The sequence below is a fragment of the Epargyreus clarus genome, unplaced genomic scaffold, assembly GCF_041222505.1.
Source record: "Epargyreus clarus isolate Ecla_fem2 unplaced genomic scaffold, WU_Ecla_fem_2.2 ptg000034l, whole genome shotgun sequence".
NCBI lineage: Eukaryota > Metazoa > Arthropoda > Insecta > Lepidoptera > Hesperiidae > Epargyreus > Epargyreus clarus.
Genome location: NW_027332239.1, coordinates 662,386 through 685,376, shown reverse-complemented (window position 1 = coordinate 685,376; position 22,991 = coordinate 662,386). Strand labels below are relative to the sequence as shown.

General features: G+C 35.6%; 2 protein-coding genes across 5 annotated transcripts; both read right to left on the bottom strand.

The window, feature by feature from the left end:
• Positions 1–879: 879 nt before the first annotated feature.
• Positions 880–4,451, bottom strand: LOC140756149 (uncharacterized). The gene is made up of 4 exons (XM_073091589.1): positions 4,440–4,451; positions 3,838–3,970; positions 3,423–3,722; positions 880–2,696 (listed from the first exon to the last, which is right to left on the bottom strand). The coding sequence occupies exons 1-3, from the start codon at positions 4,449–4,451 to the stop codon at positions 3,448–3,450; spliced, it is 420 nt and encodes a 139-aa protein (XP_072947690.1). The 3' UTR covers positions 880–2,696; positions 3,423–3,447.
• Positions 4,199–22,641, bottom strand: LOC140756268 (uncharacterized). 4 transcript variants are annotated; one of them, XM_073091750.1, is made up of 6 exons: positions 22,400–22,639; positions 21,677–21,883; positions 20,956–21,213; positions 13,271–13,538; positions 12,857–12,928; positions 4,199–6,618 (listed from the first exon to the last, which is right to left on the bottom strand). In XM_073091750.1, the coding sequence occupies exons 2-6, from the start codon at positions 21,848–21,850 to the stop codon at positions 6,257–6,259; spliced, it is 1,134 nt and encodes a 377-aa protein (XP_072947851.1). In that variant the 5' UTR covers positions 21,851–21,883; positions 22,400–22,639; the 3' UTR covers positions 4,199–6,256. The 4 variants fall into 4 exon arrangements, with proteins under 4 accessions (XP_072947851.1, XP_072947847.1, XP_072947849.1 ...); XM_073091746.1 differs by lacking the exon at positions 4,199–6,618 and adding an exon at positions 7,395–9,251 and having other exon boundaries at positions 22,400–22,641; XM_073091748.1 differs by lacking the exon at positions 4,199–6,618 and adding an exon at positions 9,542–10,240 and having other exon boundaries at positions 22,400–22,640.
• Between the last annotated feature and the right edge of the window lie 350 nt (positions 22,642–22,991).

Genomic DNA, 22,991 nt, shown 5'->3' with positions numbered 1-22,991 from the left:
AAAAAGTTGATAATCTGTGGTGAAAACAAATTGGCAGTCATAGAATTATCTATTATCAATGTTGGCGCGAAATTCGACTACTTTCGTAAAATAAATAACTGTAATATCACTTTTCAATGGCAATATTAGCAGTTTTAAATTGTTTTGTTTGTTATATATTCGAAATGTTGATTTTAATTTATGTAGTTTTCAGTTAGTTCCATATTCAAATAATGTGTACAATCAAAAAGAAATTCGTTAGAATCGTTATCATAGTGAACAGGATATCTAGCTAGCTGCATTTATGTGAAAATGTGGGATGCGGATATGTAAGTACTGTAGAATGAAAGCAAACAACAGTTAGAAAAACTATTTAAATATAATTAACATTAATATCACAATTTTATTGATTGCCTCAAGTCTCTTCATCATCGCTTGTATTCAAGTGACAAAGCTTTATGTTTAGTCTTTATATGGGCGTCTGTGTGAGTTTTCTGGTACGCTTTGTATGTGCAGTCGAGGAACGGACATCTGAACATTGGTTCTTTGCCGCACTCGTATGTAACATGCCGTCTGTATGTACTTTTATGTCGGTATTTCCGTTTACATTTTTCACATTGATAGCTCGTTTCATAATGTGACCAGAAGTTTTTAGTCTTCATTGGCATAATGGGCAACATGGTTTGCATCATGGTCTTAAAGAAATCCACTTCACCTGCAACAATAAAACATTCCAGTAGCATTTGTCATTGTACGAATGCTTACAGACTAGCACATACCTACCTATATATCTAATTGAAGCTATTCTACGTTTATATTATTTTTATATTGGTTGCTTAAACTATTTATAACATCCTGGACTTCTATGACCCGTTACTTGGTTGCGGAATACAAGATAAATTAGACATTTTTCAATTGAGAACATTTATTCACATATTCCAATAAAAAAAACAAACCAAACACACTCCACTGCATTTAAATAAAATACATACACTCTATAAAATAATTATTTTGTGCTGCGTAGCGTTGCTTTATGAATGACATTGGTCTAAATAATGTAGTCTTTCTTTTATAATCCTTCGTATTTTAGCTGTATACACTATCTCAATAAGGTCGTCATTTATTAACATTTTTAAAATAAAATTAATAAAACCTTGACACTAATATTAGAACAATTCGCATGTTTATCTTCACTCCTACTGCAAAATTCAAGGGCAAAAAAGTTGGCACAGATTTATATGGACTAGATATACATATATTACAGAATATGGTTAACTTTTTTATTAATTACGAAATGAGAGGCACAATTGTAAACATTAGCAAGTTATGTAAAATGTATTAGAAACAATAATGTGAAGGTTACTATAACTTTTTCTAACTTATTTTTGGTGGGTATTATAATTTTTAGTTACTAAATAAAAACTTTCCTTACAGTAACACTCAAAATAACACATTAATTTTACCGTTGTAGACACTGTTCAAAACGAACTAGTAACCTACAATACTTTATACAAAACTTAACCAAAATCGTTACAATAATTTATATACTTAACAATATTATTATTTGTTTATTAAGGCACTTAATTTTATTATATCTAGAATCGACTGGAAGATTCTTTGGTTTAATATATTGCTTGTTTATTTGAACTTTAAAGGTAACTTAAATAACAGTAACAAATGCAAAAATAATATACAATTTAACATAAATACTGAATGCATAATACAAAATATGAATGGTAAACAAATGGCATATCATTATTACGACGATAAATTTCTTTGGTAACAAGGAACACACACTAAATAAACATTAATAACAAGAACAAGAATTTAACAATCTATTAAAATGTTCTAAATATAAATCAAAACATTTGTCTTACGTATATTATTAGTCTAAGTAGTTTGAAATCTACATCTTCAATTTTAATATATTAATTAATATTAAAATGTCTTATGGCTCATGTTTTCTATAGCTGCCATTTCATAAAATATACATAGTTCGATACGGATCTAATGAACGTGGGATAACGACTGCTGAAGGCGTAGAGCGCCGTTTTTTGTTACAAAATTAACTTCATTTAAAAGTTGTATAAAAATGAAAAAATATAACATCACATCACAATTGTGCTGAACAATATGACAGCGGTCGCTTCATCTTCCCACGTCTTAATTCAATAATTTAATGCCTTATCTAGATTTTACTCAAAATGCGTTTCAAAATACACTTAATCTGATAAAATCAAAGCAATAAACTTCTCAAAATATGCAATAGAAAAATAGAGGTATATCATATAACATTAAAAATTTTCAAAGTTAATCCAATTCCACAAACACTAGTATATCAGTATTAACATTATTCTTTTGGCATAATAATAATTGTGCAAGTGTTTTAGTATAATTGCTACTAAACGATTCGGCAAAAAGTATTAAGTTATTTATATTATTATTATTAAATATTGCTTCATATAAAAATTACATTGTGTTTATATCGAAATTATTTTATAAGAAATCTAAACACTTAATTATAGCCTCAGTTAAATACTGATTGTTCTGGTAATACAAGAAAATACTTGTGACGTATGATACAAAACAAAGGAAATAGAAATAAGGTTCTTAAGATGTGGCAATTATTGAGCCTTTCGCCGAATGCTTTATGTAGCTGTTGAAGTCTTTCCTTAAGTAAAAGGTCCTCAAATTCCTTTTCTTCGTTGCAGTAGCAGCTGTAACAAAAGGTACATTTTGCTAAGTTAGACAAGTCTACCAAGGCCTGCGTCACTCGAAATCTAACTTTACTAGAATTTCTAATATTTGGAAGTCATTTCATTGCGGAGAAATAGTTTTTGTAGCTATCTTTTGATTTGAAATTAACTTATCTTACTAAAGTATCTATGTATAATTTAACAGTTCTATTTTCACGAAAATAAGTGTTTTAGAGAATATAATTTATACTTGAATCTTTCTCCAGTTACAGTGAAGGAATAAGTCAACAACTTATAAAATTTCTACATATTTGTTAAATTAAACCCTTTATAAAATTCTCTGCTCTACATTAAAATTATTATATCTATTTCTCCGTATATGTACCAAATACAAAATGTACATGCACATATAAAGCAAAATAAATTATAAATAATCAAAAAAATCTAAGAGCTATGTATTTACAACTCTATAAATATAAAAAAAATGTGAAAAAAATGAATAAAAAAATCCACTAAACGTTTTTGATAATGAACATTGACACATAAAATATTTTTAGTATGCATTGATATAGTTTAAATAACCATAAGAAAATCCCTTCAAAAATATTTAAATTGTGTAAATTGGATGCGAGCTCTTACATTCGGAGCTTGTGTTATAATTGAGTTAGCGTTAGTGGTTAGCCCACGATAAGCCCCGTTAGCCGTCCCCGATCGCCGGTTAGTAGCTAATTGTGAACGTTTACTGACATTAGACACCTCTATGGGCTGCGGGTCATTCCGACACGAAATCCACCTTCTCCGGCAAATCTTTGTGCAGATGGCGCTCGTGCAGGAGCAAATTGTGCTTCTGGTAGGCGCGGTACACACAGTAGGGACACTTGAAACTCGGCTGTTTTCTACACTCGTACTTTATATGCCGCTGCAGGGAGCCCTTATGCTTGTACTTGTTCCCGCAATCCACGCACTCATACAGCGTCCACCCGGCCTTGCCGCCACTCAGACCGGCAGTACCGTAACCCAATATATAAGGTGTGTACAACTGTGCAACTGAAATCGAAACGCAAACAAATATGAATACGTGCAAATCATAGCAAGCTACCACCACTGTGAAAGCAAAGCCACCTTAAAGTATGGAAATAAAATGTGCTGCTGTGAAGCATAGGATAATGCACCATGTCTCCCATTAATTTGCTCCTTTTTTCTACAATTAATATTATTGGTACTATTTTATCTACAGGATTACATGCTGTTTTAAATTTTGGTATGACTTTATTCTTTTTTATTAACGTTACAAGCTAGACTTATCATCGATTTCATCGTGAGTCTAATAATAATAATTAAAAATACAGTGGTTAAGAACCATACTGAACATGCAGTGTTATTAAACTACCCATTTTTATCAACCGTTTACAAAAAAAAGAGATTAGAATTATTGTCAACATTAATGTCATGTTACCACATCCACCACATCATAATAAATAAAATCAGAGTACAGTAGTATTTAATATAAAAACAAATACATGTCAAGAATAGCAACTTTATTAAAATACAAAAAGGTTATAAAAATACAATCAAATGCATTTAATCACTGTAACTTCTTATTGTCAGATACCGTTATCTACAAAACGTACAAATATTCTAGGCAGTAATTGTAAAACTAGATTCATAAGCCTGCATAGGATCACTTGGTATAACTCCTAATCACTCACTAATCGTTTTCTATTAACATATATCGGCCTATTAAATATCAGTTTTAATATTGACTGATTTCGTCATTTACACAGTAATCATAATAATTGACTCTCTTTGCAAGCAACTTTATAATCTGTAAATTCATAAATTGCTCATTTAAGGCGTTTATATATTTCAAAACATGTATCACGCAGTTTTTAAAATCACTTGAGAACACTATCACAGCTCTATTGTACCCAGTATAAAATACTAAGTTATGAGAAATCTAGCAAAAATCCGTTCAAAATATTGTCAAAATGTCAATTCACAACCTAGATATTTTGCAATAACAAGTTACATATCATGCTTGATTCAAAAAATCTTGTGAATATTATAAATCCTAATGACTAAAGTTTCGAAGGCACTTTGTATCATACTGACGTGACTTGTGGTTGTACTTAGCGAGCTCTACATATTGATTGTACGATGGTAACTCCTGCGGGTAGTAACCTAATGGGGCATCACGTCAGCAAAATCACTCAATCGCAAAACTACTTCTGCTATGTCAAGTTTCTCTTACCTATGACAGAATTGAATAATTTTGCTTATCGCGCTACCATCCCTAACTTATTATAATTTCTAAATGGTAATGCGTATAACATACTTATCGACTACGTGGAAGATTTAAATTTGAACTTGTCAAATAAGATCATGATTTGTGCGCGGCTTAATTTATTTTATAAACTTGTAATGGCAGTGTCTTTATGCTAGTAGATTCCACGATTCTATTATAAGGCACTTCTTTGCGACTGGTCTGAACTAAATCTAACAATAAAAATTGGCCCCAAATGTAACATCGAATAACATGTTCATAAACATTTATCTCAAGGAACTTAATTAATACGACCTATTTAATATTTTTTTCAATCGTCTAATACGAAAGAACTAGTTCTAGATTAATATAAAATAAATGCATTACACGTTAAAGAGATCTAAAAAATAATTGAAATAAAAAAATTAACTTACATATGAGTATTACAAAATAATGGAACATGCATTATGGCAAAGAACTAGAGTTTGCTTACTAAGCGACAAATAGCTTCACTTTAACTAAAACTACGCTTTACATTATATAATAGAAAAACCATTCAGCACTCAAACCATTATCCGTCCCTTCCTATATCGGAATAAGATTCTCGTAACTAATAATATTCTCGTCAATTTTGCAACTGTACCAAAAGAAATCGGTTTGTCACTGACGATAAAAAATAAGGCGTTTTACGATAACTTCATAGTAACTGCAATTGGTAACAACAGTAGTCAAACTTCAAACTGTCCTTCACAAGAATCCAAAATACGCGCAAATATCATTATCAAAATACCAGGAATGATAAATTTATATAATAAATGCTGTACATAAAAATATATCAAAAGAGTAAAAGCGTAACTATACAAATCACTTTTCTTAACATACTGGATAAATGCAACAGTTGCTTACACCGCTGCAAATAATTGCAACCAGCGTGAATACTACGAGTAATTCGTCATGAGATTAAATTCTTTATGGTATCTAAGTATTCAGTAATTATAAATTCAGTCATCGTGTGACTGGAGTAGGTAACGATTGAAGGCACAGTTCGCGTCCTCGAGAACGGCGATTACGTCTAACGTGACCGTTTGACGTCACTATCACAAAGAGATTCCATCACATTTATCACATTCTGAAAGTAACTTGCGAGTCTGATACGAATTTAGCAATTTACAACTCTCCCATAAAAAAAACCATCAAAATCTAACTCCCGCCTAACAAACGTGCCAATATCAAATTCTAACAGACAACGATGCGTAAAACTTAATACTAGACCGTCAAACCGACATCAGTAACACACGAGAGGAGTATTGAGTATTGACTAAGTGCAGGCGTCGACGTTGTCCTGCTTGATGTACTGCTCGGGCTTGAGGTGCACCTCGCGGTGCATGCGCTCCATGTGGCGCGCGATGTGCATCTTCTGCTTGGCGCGGTACACGCAGTAGGGGCACTGGAACTGGGGCTCCTTGCCGCACTCCCACTTCTGGTGGTTGCGCAGCGACGACTTGAGCTTGTAGACGCGGCCGCAGTCGGGGCACGTGAAGCTGGGCTCGCCGGGCGCGGGCAGCGCGGGCGCGCCCACGCGCATGCCGGCCACCAGCGGCAGCGCCAGGCGCGCCGACCACTGCTCCCACGACAGCCCGCCGATGCGCGTGAACGACGCGTCCTCGCCCGCCGCGCCGCCTGAAATGCCACCGGATCATGAGGGTGAGCGCCACGCCACTGCACGCCACATTCGACATTCCCGTGAGGTTAACGACAAATACAAGCACATAATACATGTTATATACATATAGATACATACACGTGTACATACATAAACTGAAGGTAATATACTACTGTGAGTGTCCACCGAGTGCTGTGATGAAAGCTTGCAAAGGAAAAATTAAAAAAAAGAACAAAAAGAAAACAAAAACATTTATTTTGAATATGATTTTTACGAGGATTCGACGGTGTCGTCCATTGCATTACAGTTCGTACTCTCGAGTGCGGTGATATTCAAAACAAATTCTCACTAACGAGTGGAAGGTAAGGTACCAAGAAAATTCATGGTGTTACTATGATCGATATGGTTTTAGTCACTGCTTTGGATATTCTAGTAAACTTTTGTTAAATGAAATGCAGTCTCCCGACCCATGGGCTTTTCTTGTCTACCTGAAATTATTAATTATATTAGTATGAACGAAAAGGAAGAAAAAACACATCGTCAATGCGTCGAAAAAGGGAAGCTGTGATTCAAAACATGCATTCATGCGCTAGTTACATTATCTAAAACTTTAACGAAAGCACTTACCAACATTTGATTTCCGAAGGAAGGTAACAAAAAGAACTGTCCCGTTTCGGCATCAGAATATTTTATGTAAATTAAAAATTGTGTCACCGGAACTATTTTTAATCAAAAGCAAACCTAATAAGGTTTTAATTATATCGTATTGCAATGAATAAATAAAAACAAACTGTACACTATATTCATATTTTATTAAACTTTTCTACCAAGTAAACCCCAATATATTCATATAAAAATCACACTAATTGATTAACTATTCTTCCAATAACATTAACAAACAATGTAAACTTCGTAACATCCAAATTTTATTCTAATTCATACATCAGTACCTTGGACCTTCAACAAACATGACATGATGGAACATTGCCTTATTGAAAATATTTTTCTATGCTTAGCAATGACTTGAACGTTCAATAACAAATAACATGCGTTAAATTCTTACCATCACGTTAATAACTAATACTGACTTTGGTCAAATAGCTTTGTTATCCTAGTTTTAACAAAAAATATCAACAGTCAATATGCTAAACAACTCGAATACACTATTGCAAATAAAATATCTTTTAATATCAGTAACTCTTTTTGTAAAACATTTTTGAACACATTTTTTCCCAATACACCAATAATATAAACCGAATAACATAATAAATAGATATGTAATAATAACTACAGGTAACATTGTAGGCACATAATCGATGAGCTTCTCATTACCTAAGCTGTATTTACCTCAAAGTTCTATATATATTTTAGTGAGGTATTTATGTTCACTTTGATGGAAATTTGAGGCATCTACGTAGCTTAATGGGAATATGGTCCCCATAAATTATCCTAATAAATAAATTTAAAAATAATGTAACTTTGGGTTTTTCTATAACAAAATGGGAAGACAAGTGTGTGGTCCCAAATACAACAAATCCTAACGGGAAAGGTTATATAAAAATGTATATGTCAATGTCTTAAACTACAAAACACAAATATCAACTAATCATTTCTTAATATCATTGCACTATAAGTTATAAAATTTTGGAATTATTCCAGTTAAGGAATGTTAAGGAAACTAAAACTAGAAGAATTCGAGATGATATTCTTGATTAACGAGACCCACTTGGAGCCACATTTACATAAAAATATGTAGATTTCTCAAGGGTTCAATTTCTTTTTGGAGCAACGTCGCAAACAACGTTAAACTAATGGTCTGTTTCAAAAACAACGATTGAACAAAAATACTTAGGGTCAGTCTTAACTACAATAATAAACTCTAAAACAAAAAAATAAAAACAACAAAATTAACACTAATGCCGTTAGGGAATGTGCACATTAAAACTATTATCTTTAGTGTATATTAAAACGTTTTCAACAAAAATAAAAAGTAAATATAAATAATATTATTGCAGTACCGATTTGGTTAGGTATCTACTTTGGTCTAACGATTCTTTGCCTAAATAAAACTAGATAGACGTCTTTTTATTCCGCCTGACTTTGTTGCTAGCGTACATGTACCACTCGGTGTTGTGGTGCTTCCGGATGTGTACGCCCAGGTTGCCCCGCTGCTTGGCCTTGTAGGAGCAGTAGGGGCATTGGTGGGATGGGGCCTTGCCGCCGCACTCGACGTTCTCGTGGCGGCGCAGCGTGGACTTCCAGCGGTACTTCTTGCCGCAGTGGCGGCACTCGAACTGGCGGCTGGCGTCGTCCGAGCCGCTGCCGTCGCGCCGCGCCGCGCGCTCGGGCGCCGCGAAGTACTCGCCCTCGTCGGGCAGCACGATGTCGTCCGTGTCGTCGTACTCGGGCTCCGACTCCGCGTCGTCCGCCTTGCCCGCGCCCACCGTGTTGTTGTTCTGCAGGAAGGCCTGCGCGTGCGCCTGCAGCAGGTGCGCCTTGAACGTGTCCGCGTCCAGCGCCGCGGCGGGCTTCATCACGTTCGTCACCTGAATGCAGGGCGGCACGAGCGCCGCCAGCGACGCGGACTGCGCGTGCTGGACGGACAGTAGCGATAACAGTGCCGACGGTAGGTGGGTATCCTTGTGTAACTCTGAAATACAACACATTAACGGTATTGCAAATAATAAGTTAAGCGGAACTACGTACGGAGTCTCTTGTTAATACTACCAAAGGCTAAAATAAAATTAAGGAACCAAAGAAATGCGTTATAATAATAAGTAAAAAATAAAAATAAAAAAATAATTTCTGTTAGAAATTATAAAAGGCGAAGCTTCTAATTCATGCAAAACATGCACAATCCAAGTATCTGAACCGTCATTGACTTATCTTCCCATAAAGATCGGTACTCGGACGGGTAGTCTTAAAAAAACAAAAAACCGGTGACGTCTTAAAACGTTTAATAGTTCAAAAAATATCGAATATTATTCAATCATCAATACATAAGTGTACAAGGCTCATATAAAATTTACGTAATTTTAATACCATCTAAAGGAAGATCGAGTAGTCGTACAAATAAGGCACTAGTTTGAGGGCGGAGGGCTCGCCCGGCGCGTCACTCGGCGCGGTGGTGCTCGGGGTGCTTCTTCTCGATGTGCTTCTTGAGCTCGTTGCGGCGGTGCTTGCTGTAGGCGCAGTGCGGGCACTTGTACTGCGGCTCGCGGCCGCACTCCAGCGTGACGTGGCGCACGAGGTTCTTGCGCGCGTTGTAGCAGCGCTGGCAGTTGGGGCAGCGGTAGCCCTTGTCCGTCTTGTACTGCGCGCAGGGCAGCGAGCTGGCGCCGCGCGGGAAGATGTTGTAGCGCGACTCCTGCTTGGGCTCGGGCTCGGGCGCGCGCGGCTTGGCGTCGGGCTCGGCCTTGGGCTTGGCGAGCGGCTTGGCGGGCGGCGTGGGCGGCGCGGCGGGCGCGGGCGGAGTCGCGTTGGGCTGCTTCTTGTTCTCCTTGGCCTCCTCGGGGACGTTGTTGGGCGGCTTCACCACGTTTTTTAATATGGCTAGGGTGGTCGCGCTCGCCGTTTCCTCGCACACTTTTTTACTACTACGGGTTACTATACCGTGACGCGGCGTCGTCGTCTTGCGACCTGAAAGAGAAAACTGAGTACAGTCCTTTTTGCGACCCCGCAATTAGGTTATTGATGATATCCGACGCGATAAAAAATGTAAGCAAAACGAATAGAAAATAAAAACAAAATATATTAATTAACGTAAATGTATTAAAAAAAGGGAATAAAAAACAATGTTAGAAAACAAGTAAGCACCTCTAAGCTTTAACAAAACATAAACTTTTACCAAAGAAATAACAAAAAAGAATAACAAAAAATGTCTATTACTGACTTAACAATAGTAATTAAAGAGTTAATTAATCAAAAGACCTTATATGGCAATGTTATGAGATCGTTGGTTGACATTAGGTTTGTACTTGTAATTTATGCTATCTTAATCCTAACAATTCATGTTTTAGGTCTCGATTTAATAATCAACAAAAGTAAACTATTCATAAATGTAACTTTATAAAAATAATCTTAAAAAAAAAATAAGAAGCTAAAAATAAACGAAAAAGCCAATTTGTTCATATGTATCTCTTGATTAATTTTGATGCTTCAGAGCTACATGTGATGTTAATGTTTTTTTCTGGGAATATTTTTTTCCACATTTGTCGCAAGCAAACTGTGGGCCTGTGACGCATTCATATTTTTCATGCCTTAGTTTATTCCTTCTGTATTTGTATTGCTTCTTCTGGCATATGGAGCATATATATCTTCGATCTTTATCTTGTTTTAATCCGCTATTGACCATTTCTAATTCGATATTTCTCTTTAATCTCTTTTGTCCTTTGATAAATTTCTGTTTATTTTTAAGCTTTCGACCTCTTTTCCTTTTGGGAACAGCGGAGTCATCTCCCGTGTCGGCATTACCTTCGATACTCTTAAGCCACCCACGAGTTAACGGAAAGGGAGTTTTAGCGTAATTCAGGATGGAAGTTAATTTTAGAGGCGGTTCTGGAAGGGTAAAACAATGAAAAGCAAGAATGAAATATGTTCAAAGCGTTGAGGTATTAGTACGCGTGTACGTGAACAGCACGGGTATGGGGTGTCCAAGTGAAATTTAATTACAAATGTATTATGGTTATAAAGAAAGTGAAAATTTAAAATCAGAATATATGTACATGTATGTTCATGTGGCAAAAGGACAATGCGTTCATGCCGGTTGTGCAAGGAGATTATGGGATGATTTTTTAGGAATAGAATGTTCCCTATTGTATTTTTGTTGTTCACGAAACTGTATGTAGATTTGTCATCGTCAATAAATCATAAGTTATGAATGATCCTCATATACAACTTGATATGTTGAAATGAAATGCGCATCCACTACAAAACAAGGATAATGTTGAATTTCATTAGACTTCTAATCTAATGAACATGCATATTGATATTGCTCCTAAAATCACTAATGTAATAAAACATGAATTGCTAGGAAAGACATTTGCAGTGAAATCACATGTGAATGCAAATAAAGACATAATAAATAATAAATAAATAAGCCACATAAACCAACAAACTACGACGACAAAATAATATTTAATGTAGGTTTACCTTTTTTGGTCGGCCGCCGCGCACTTTGTCAATCTGATTTAAACTTCTACAACAAATTTTTTCATCAAAATCACACAACTGAGATAAATCACGGATATTTTCGTAGCCACGTCATTAGCGAATCAATGACAAAAGTCGATTTTCGTGTTCAGAGAAATACTGTGATCTACGTGATGTGTCGTGCATAAACTAAAATTGTTCTATGTCTAAATCTACATAAATACTTCTTATTTCGGATCATAAATACGTAAATTTTACTTACCGACACAAAATTATGTTCCACTCCACATGTTAAATGTTAAAAAAATAATAAATTAGCACTAGTTCGCGAAAAGTTATAATACCGCCAGTGCCATCTAAGACAAACTACAGTATGAATAGGCATGCAATGATCTACCTGCTCAGACCCCATATAACATACACGAAGCAAAAACACAACATCGTTATTAATGTAATGTAGCAAAATAATACAAAATAATTATACTTACCTCATGATCGTTACCTCGCCTCAAGTGGGCTACAATCAACAAAACCATACCTTTTCACCTTTACCTTTACCTGATGTTCTGAAATATCCTTTTAAAGTTTATATATTTATAAATATAAAATGGTAATAAGATTAGTAATTTTATAATATTAATATTAGATACTATTTATTACTATAAGGTTGATTTTCACATGTGAAAACACTAGCACTCTTGTATCCGCTGTTGTAAAATATAATATTTATATATAACAGGATAAATAGATTATTTAAAGCAATGATCGTTTTCTATTTCAAATTATGGGAAGACATTGCGCATTTCATCCGTTCCTTGTATATCTAGAACAATCAACTCTTCACAAGTATGATCTTGTATTGCAAACTTTCTAAAATATTTCCATAAAGAGTTCATTGTTCCAGAATCTCAATCTTGAATCCCATGTAAGTAACATTTTGCGTCGCTTAACAGAGCATTTCATTAATTTTGATTATCACTGTTTTAAACACAGCTAAGTGAAATAGCAACGCAAAATGTTTGTATAGTCATCATTGCAGGAATTTGTTAGTGCACAGTAACATGATTCCTGCAATGGTGTACTGTAATACTGTCCTTCGCTTACCTTGCGACTCTCGGACGCTGTCATTTGAGTTCATAATTTCATCTTGAGATCGTTCCATATGCCATTGGAAATCTGAAATTAAAAGTAACAATGATTAAGACGAATTGTATGTTATATATTTTGTTAATATCTTTTGCATTCGTTATAGCAATAGCTTAATGCCAGTATCCATGTAAACTATATATAATTTTTAAAGGTAGATAAGTAGGTTTAGTTTTGATAAGCAACTATCACCAGAAAGGTTTTGTGTAGTCTACCAATTCACGTGGCAAGTGCAGTGGACTAGAGCCTACACTGCCCTTTCTCGGAGAGCAGAACTGAGTCTAGCCAGGCCAGCGATGAGTTGACGACTACCCCTATCGGCACACAGAGCCTCGACGGTACGTTTAGAGGTGTAAACGGGGAAACACTCACTGCGTACGACGTCGTTGTGTGCTGCGGGCAGGTGGTCGGGCAGATGGTCGGGCAGGTGGTCGGGCGGCTGGTCGGGCTCCTCGTCGAGCGTGAGGTCCTCGACGCCGTCGCGCGACAGCTCCTCCTTGCAGGGCGGCGCGCCGTCCTCCGCGCCGTCCGCGCCGCCGCCGGCCGGCGCCGCGCTGTCGGCGGACGCGCGCCGGGCTTTCTTCCGCCGCCGCGACGGACTCATCGAGCCCTCGCGGCTGTCGATGCTGCCATCCCGGACCTGCAAGCGGCCGATCTAATTACTATTTAGGCGGTCCTCCACGGTTCGGTTTGCGCGGACGTTCTCGCCACGAACGTGCAAGATGTGGAATGAACTTTCTCCTGATGTATTTCCGGAGCTCTTCAAAAAATGTGCAAAAAGAGCTCTCCTTCAAAGCCGGCGATGCATTGGCGACTCCTCTGGTGTTGCAATGTTCATAGGCGACGTTGACTACTTTCCATCAGGTAGCACGTCTACTTTATCGTGAAGCTCAAATATAAAAAAAAATAATTGCGCGGGTGTCACGGGAAAGGTCATCATTAAATTAATTTGCATGTATTAAATATGTTTGTGTTGTGGTTTCTAAATGTAGCGCGACGAAAAATGTACGCCCTACTCTTGTGACGTCTTAATGGTTTAGTGCTACACAAGAAACTCTCCTAAATAGATGAAGGTCTATTGCCACAATCTCAGCTTAAACTAGCATGTTCATAATATCACTATTATGAACTACTACTAAGTAATTAAGTATAATTTATCTTTCATTATAATATTTTTTTTTTTTTTTTTTTTTCCTTGTATAAAGTACCGAATGAATAATAAGGTACTTTATATTTATTACAATCTAGCCTACTATAAGACTAATGAGTAATTTTACGCTAACTTAAACTGCTAAATAATCATATAATGAAGGCGGCGTCCTCTGACACTGCACTTCTTTGTCTTATCACATAAAGGAGTAGACACATTGTTCTTGTGTTCTATAATGTTCACTTATCACTTCTTCACTAACACTACACTGTGTCATGTCACTAACTCAAACGGTTTAGTCCTTTTGAGTCTTCTCACTAAGTCCGTCGTATCGAGGAGCTGGATCGCCTCGATATTGACGTGATGGTGAAGTCTTTTTTGATGGCCTTCAGCATAAGTGCTAATCACTTTTTTAACAAGGTCTACTTGAAGGTCCCGATGTAGATCTTCGTTTCTTACATACCAAGGTGCATTTGCAATACCCCTAAGTACTTTATTTTGGAACGTTTGTATGATATTTAAATTACTTTTTTTGGTACAGCCCCAGAGTTGAATACCATATGTCCATACAGGCATTAGGACTTGTTTATATAGCAATATTTTATTGTATATAGACAGCGAGGAATGTTTCCCAGCAGCCAATGCATAGCTCTGTATTTGAGCTCCAGCTCGTCACGTTTTTTCTTGACGTGAGCTCTCCAGCGCAGCTTCGCATCAAGGGTCATGCCAAGATATTTGGCTGTGTTTGCGTATGGAATGGGTGTGTTGTTAATATATATAGGTTGATAATTAGGATGCCTATTTGTAAAATCAATGTGCACTGATTTGGTTTCATTGAGTTTCATTCGCCACTTCTTCGTCCAATTGATTACTTTGTTGATAGCTACTTGGCAATTCTCCGCTGCTTCAGCGTGATCATTCCCTACAGCTATAATTGCAGTATCATCAGCAAAAGTTGCGAAGATGTTATTTTCTGTTTCTGGAATGTCACAGGTGTATAAGAGGTACAGGACCGGCCCCAATACACTGCCTTGTGGTACGCCAGCATTTATTTGCTTGAGATCTGAGTATGCTTCTCCTTGTCTCACTCGGAAAGCTCTGTTTGAAATATAAGATATTAATATTTCTGAGAATTGCTTTGGTAGCATTGCTCTTAGCTTCAATATCAAGCCTTCATGCCAAACTTTATCGAAGGCTTGCGCTACATCTAAAAATACTGCAGAGCAGATTTTCTTCTCTTCTAATGATTTTTCTATTGTACTAGAGATCCTATGAATCTGATCTATCGTGGAGTGTTTTTCTCTGAAACCAAACTGGTGATCTGGTATAAAGTTTTTATGTTCTAATATGGGTTTGAGTCGCTTTAACAAGAGCTTCTCAAAGACCTTAGACATTATAGGCAATAGGGAGATAGGCCTGTATGATGCAGCTTCATGTGGCGGTTTACCCGGTTTTGGTATCATTATTACTTCAGCTACCTTCCATAAGTCTGGAACATATTGAATTCTGAATGAAGCATTTATTAGGGAAGTTAACTTGATTACAGCTTTTCTAGGAAGGTTCTTCATAACCTCACCTGTAATCAGGTCGAATCCAGGAGCTTTTTTAGGATTAATGTTGCGTTGTATCTCTGTTGACACTTCTTTTGGGGTCACAAATTTAATATCTAGCTCTGTCTGCTCTATACAGTGACTACTATAATCACTATATTCTCCTTCATTTGGTTGGAAGATTTTTTCTAGATGAAGGGCAAAATGAGAAGCTTTTTGCATATCATCAATTATCCATTTTCCATACTTATCTTTAATTGGGGGAATTTGCTTGATAGGTCGTTTCAAACCTTTGGTTGCTTTCCACAGTGAGTAGTCTGTGCTGCGATCATTGTTTAAGCTTGATAAATAGGTTTTTAGGGTATCGTTATTAAATTGATTAATTTTTCTCCTAAGTGTTTTTGTGAGGTTGTTCAGATGTTTTTTGTCTTCGGGAGACCTCGTTTGGTGCCACCTTCTCCTTTGTCGCCGTTTTTCCTTTATAAGGACAAGTATTTCCCTTGTATACGTTGGACGTGTGACTCTCACTCTAGCTTGTGGTGTATTTTTCCAGGCTGAATGTTGGATAATTTTAACAAATCCACCCACTTCTTCGTCTATTTGTTCGGGAGTTTTAAGTGGAACGTGCAAGTTTATATTACGTGTGAGATCCACCTTAAAACTTTCCCAATCTGTATGCTTATTCACTAGGCCGAGCTGGCTATTTCGATGTACAAAGCTTTGATGCAGTGTTAGTATGATTGGCGAATGGTCCGAGCTCATATCGTATGAACCCTCAACGCTCATGAGACTTCCTGATATTTTTTTATATATAAAGAAATCTATCAGGTCAGGAACTTTATTAGGATCAGTTGGCCAGTATGTAGGTTGTCCTGTTGATATAACTTCACATTTCAAGTGTTTCAAGGCATTGAATAATTCTTTGCCTTTAGGAGTTGTTAACCTCGAACCCCAATAGACATTCTTGGCATTAAAATCACCACCCAAGATGAATTTTTCGTTAAATTTATTTAAAAATTGTATGTACTTCTCTTTTTTTATTGAATATCTAGGTGGGCAATAAATTGCTGCAATAGTTATATGGTAGTCCTTAGTTTCGACACCAATAGCCACTGATTGGATATCATGTTCTTCGTGTTTAAATTGTTCATAATGAAACAGATTATCTTTGATAATAACAGCACTTCCACCTCTAGCACAATTGTCTGGATGGATTGCGTGATATATTGCATATCCTTTGAATTTTATGTGTGACTGTGAGGTGAAATGTGTTTCCGAAATTAAGCAGATATCTATATTTTTTGTGTCTAGGACTACTTGAAGTTCGCTCTGATGTTGCTGTAGTCCGTTGGCGTTCCATGTCATTATCTTTAGTATGCGACCCATTATAATTTATTACTATGTTTAATAATATTTTTCTCTAGTTTATTAAGCCGTTCGTTAAATGTAGTCATAAACTTTAGAATTTGACCTAATTTATCATCAGTTTCTTTACTCTTATTTGAGGTTGATTGTTGTTGTACCTTCTTGTTAGCTGCTGCTGCTTGAGCATAAGATTTATTATTGTTTTTTTGGTTTATTTCAAAAGTGTTTTTTTTCTCAGTAGCTTCTGGATTTCTTTGTTCTGAAATTGTTTGACGGTTTTCAGGGTTTGTTAGTTTCTTTTGGCTTTTATTTTTCATCTTTTGCATCTCTTTTGCTACGATACAACCTCTATAACTCGCGGGATGAGCTTCACCACAGTGGATACATTTAGCTTTAGCGTCTGACGGTTTTTGACAGTCCGTGGTAAGATGTTTGCCAGTGCATTTGACACATCTTGGTTCTCTTGCGCAGTATTTATGTGTATGACCATAGTTTTGGCACCTCTTACATTGAGGAATTAACTTTGGAGTTTTCAGTGGTTCTATTTCTACTTTGCAACCTAAAATGGATTTTATATTGTACACATTACTTATATTTTCTTCATGTTTAAAGGTAAGCATAAACATATTAAGTGGTTCTTTGTTCTTCCATCTTAACTTGTTTGTAGCTTCCACAATCTTGTATCCTTTTTCTAATAAGTCTTCCACTATTCTTGTAGGTTCGCATGTATGGTGTAATTTTTTAGCAATGACTCGTATTGGCCTCTCGCATTTGTTTTCAAACGAGTGCCAGAGTATTTTGTTCTCTGACAGATTTTTTGTCAGTGTCCTGTAGCTGTCTTCATTGCTTGTATTAATCTTTACTGTTTCCTTACTCAACATTTTAACGTTGAATGTGTTACCAACATGTTGAGTCAGGAAATCGTAGAATGTCTGGTAGTTTTTTATGCCATCCACTATAATGGGTGGTGGTGGGGGTAGTTTTTTAGGTTTTTCTCTTTCGGGCTCCTTTTTCTCACCGGAGTCTTGTTCTATTGAAGTGGGTGATGTCGCTAATTTCCTCTTTTTTCTGCTTTTTTGTCTAATCCACTCCGTTTCTTTCGCAAGATCTTCCTCATCAGTAGTGTATGTTACCGAACGAGTAGGCTGCTCATTGGGAGTATTCTCATTCCTCGTGGTATTTTTTTCTGCTTTTAGCTCTGCGATTTCTTGCTGTAATTGGGCTATTTGACTCTTAAAGTCGTTAATTATACCTTCAAGATTTTCTCTCTCAGCTTTTTCTTTCATATATGCTTCATAGAGCATATGTTCCGTTTCTGTTTTTAATTTTATAGGGGATTGCTTAGCCATACTTACGACAAGTGTAGCTGCACCTTAATATTATAAATAAAATAATCGGTTATAACACCTTGCACTTTAACTGGGTCATCGCACGAACGCGGCGCGGCCGGCGGCGCGGCGACAATGTTATGATTCGTATGCACTTTCTGCTCTTAATTGGAGCACGCGAGCGACACGACTGATTTTGACGGAAATCAGACAATCACTGAATTATAATATGAAGAGATGATTAATTAAAAAATTTACAAGTATTCATTTTATTATATCTTAATACATTTGCAAGACATAATGTAACTATGTGTAAAATATTATTCTTACTGGTTAATATTTCTATTTTATTTAAAACTTTAAACAATAAAATGTAATGTATATAGCAAACACTACAAAATTATAATAAGAATACTTAACATTGTTTTGCTTAGTTAGATGTAATGTGATTCAACCTCATGAATACACGTCAAATATGTATAAAATCTACATTGAATGTAGAAGCATAAAACCAAAATAGTAATATCAAGGTAGTTGAAGTAAATCTTCATATTGCGATATATTTTACTTCAGTACTATTTTACTACACTTTTCCTGAAAAATGATCGGATCCCTAAAATAAGTAAGGTACATAGAAAATGTTTTGATCAGAAAAATTGATCAGAAAAATATAAAACTAAGTAAATTGTAACCTTACTAATACACAAATTTGTTTTCTATCACAGGTTCACTGGAATTCTTCTTATCTCCTACTTAAAAGTTAAACATAGCATAATTATTTATTTTACTTTATCAATCAATAACATAAATACAGAATGACACATAATTTAAAATTTTCATTGCCTTGATGTAATAAAATTTTGTGTCAAAATAAAAAATCAGATGGTAACTAGAGAATTGATTGAAATAGATTACTTAAAAATATAGCCTGTGTCGCTTCCACAATTTAGATGAGTATAACAACTAGCCCTTTACGTCAAGCCCTTTGGGCTTCAGTGCGTACTTAATTATATAGGCTTGAAATACGTGACCATCTGCAGTCCAGTAAAAACTATGAATTATTATAAATTCACAAATATATGAACATTCTTAACATCACTATTAATAGATTTGTATAACTGATCACTTAGTTGATAAGATTGATATGTATGTTAAGCAAAAAAATTTTTAACATTAGACTTAAAAAAAACATTTAATATTCTTTTCCTCAATACTTAAGATAAGTAGAAGAAACAGTCAGGATATACACAAAAAAATTCAAAACAATATTATTTGATTAGTAAACAAATCAGATTTCAAAAACTTTTATCATATTTTTTTATGTTATATTGATTCTCTGAGTTCCATCACATGATTACTTAATTGTCATCCTATTTTAACCTCAAATAGAATTTAGTGTCACCCAAAGGTCTGTCATAGGTGCAGTAACTGAGAATTACATAGTAAAGCTTATTTTATGTTTATTGTTACTGTAGAAGTTGCAAAACAACAATGCATTTCACTGGATGGTAAGTTATAACTAGGACACATAATAAATTCCAGAGGATTAGTAAGTTAACCAATGTTGGCCCCATATATTTTCCTACGCCAGATTAACAAGAATGCCTGATACAAGTGGCTTTCCCTTACCTATAGTATTCAAATCAGAACACAACAGCACCTAAAACTGCAAAATAAGGCAGAAATTGGTGTGATGCTATCACCTCTGGAGTCAAAACTTTAATATTTATGCTACTATGTAATGTTTTCCATTTCTGCCTGCAGTTATAAAGAAACAGCACACCATTGCAAATTCTTGCTAATAAAGTAGTATGTATTTAAAGAACATGTCAATATGATGAATAGTAATCTGCCAATGGAAGTCGATGACTGATTTGTCAGTCAAATTGTAAAACCGGACCTACATTACTAAGCCTCTGCAGTCTGTCTATCTGTATGTTTGTTACAGGGCTCTATCTCTTGAATCATAATAGATAAGACACTAGAATTGTTTACAAAGTATGCATAATGGTGGTCTTTATAACAAGTACTAAAAAAAAGTTGACAATGAATAAAGGTAACCATACATATATAAGTAAATAACTAAAGACACTGCAATTTTTTGGTATTTTTTGCTTTATATATTAAATTGTAAAAGGTAGCCAGTTGAAATTTACACAATGCATTTACTTCTATGGTTGCTATGATAACAAAAATATCGAAAATAATAAATACATTAAAATAGGCGGTACAAAACCCTCTGTGTGCCAGTTCATCTTACACTTAGGCAATTAAAGTAAGGCTTGGGTAATTATAAATAGGGTTTTATCGTATTACAATATCTAGTTTCATATTGATAATCACAGTCACAATAATTTTATCATAATCACAATAATTTTTAGGTTAGGTTCATAAAGGATTGTGCATTTATTTTTAATGTATTTCACAGTTTCAGAAAATTAAGTTGGTTTAAATCCTTATTAAACCTTTTCAGTTCTATGAAGACAATGATTTCAAATAATAAAAAGACAAATGTTATTCAAATACATGAAAAGACTTTTGGATATGATTGTTTGTATCATCATAAACCTGATTAATTATAATTTTGATTAATTTGTATTGTATTGGAGAATAAATAAAAACAGAGTTTTATATACATTAAATTAATGCCACAAAAGAGTTTACCTGTGGTGGTGGAGAGGGCACGCGAGGCGGGTGTGCAGGCGTGGCCTGCGGTGGGCGCGACGGTGGCCTGGACGGCTTGTTATCTGATAGACCCTTGATCTGTAAGGACTCCGCAGCCTTTAGTAAAGCTGCGAGCTGGTCCTGTGATATGTTCACCTCCCCTCTATACATATAGTCCATCATAGCTCTCAACTCTGCATACTTCACATCTTTCAAAATAATTATTGGATGTTTGTCATATTGTTGTGACAATACACTCTGGAACAATAACACAACACATTGTAATTACATGCAGCATGCTTACTTAAAATAAGTAGGTGTTCTAGAATGTTTTAAATATGTTAGAAATGTGAATGTTACGTTTATCTAGATTACTTTCACAAGGGACTATGACATAACACAGTCCGAAATTATAAATTACACAGTGACAAAAAAAATATGTCAATCAATTAAACTCATCATTTTAACATTCGAAACTAGATAGAATGTCATTTGAATTAATAACAACATTTAGTGAGTGTTGCAAACATTTGGAAAAGTAGTAGCAACAACTTTCTGTTGCCAACTCATCTATTCATTAATCTGAACTAATTGCTAACGTATGAAAGCTAGAACGTAACAACTGGAATGTTTATTAGAGCAAAACTGAGCTGCCTTGCAAGTAACTTAAACACGATAGCAATTGACCTACATAGCGCGGTCGTGCTAACGCGGTACCCACCTCGAAATAAGGACTGCACGCGGACAGGACCACTTTGTGTGCCTTCAGCGTCTGCCCTTCGGCAGCCAAGGTGCAGTCCACGTGAATTCCTTTTTCTAACAGAGTATCGAAGACGGACACCAGCGTCGACTGGTGGTTGTTCCACCGCAGGCAAAACTGCTGGTCGTCGTCCATGATGCCGTTTAGCCACTCGCCGCGCCCGCAGCCCTACGTTGAACACCCAATACTAATCAACACCTACTATGTCTAAACACCACGCATAATTAGGCCATCATGAAAACTTTACTCGAACCACATAAACATTACATCGAAGCCGTGTATCACTTCACTCGCCAAATTATCTCACCGAAACACTTCGTATGATGAGATCACGCGTTAGCTTGACTAAATTAACTTTATGGACCACATACGAGTCGTCATAAGCGACGCGGCACAAAGAAAATGGCCGCTTTTCCAGCGCGACAAAAAATAAAATGGCGACGAAAATCCTAAGTTTTACTATTTTCTGTGCAAAGTTTTCATGACACACATAGCTGTTTCAAGTTCAGCGTTGGCACGCGACACGGTTAACTTTCGAAAAGTTTAAAGTCAACAAAGAAACTTTTGAGAAACTTTACTTTGAAAGTTCACGAGTGGAAATTTTCAAGATGAAAAGTCACAGCAGAAAGTAAGCACTCGACGTATTGTACTGATATATTGAAACGTCTAAACTATAACACTTACCTTGACTATTTCATTAATAATTACAACAAGATTCAACACTGATATTAAGATTGGAAGCAATTTAGATTATAGTCGTTTGATTATTTTAACACATTTGCTTTGCACACCCGCCAGCTTTCTTGATAGAATGAAAATACTAAACTATGCTATGTTGCAAGTTTAGCGAAGCGAAAGGCACCTCTACAAAAATCCAAACGAAGTACAAGTTGGAAGCGAGCGACGAGTGACCCAAAATAAGCTCGTTAATGTTGCCACAATTAAAAATTCAGAAAGCTTGAAAATTAAGATATTTAGCAAATTGATAACATTAAAAAGTAATATTTGCAACTAAATAAATATTATTCATTATATGTTAACTAATTTTAGTGTCATATTAACAATATTGCGACTTAAATACATTTTCTAACGCAATTCAAACCATTTATCCTTGACCTAATTTTTGACTGAACATCTCGTGATTGTTTTTGTATTTGTAATTTTATAAAAACCAAATAAATATGTTTAAAATAATTTAAAAATATTATTTACAAAACTTTGTTTAAAATGTATTAATTATCAAGATTTTTTTTAGTTTAGAGACGATTTCAATTAA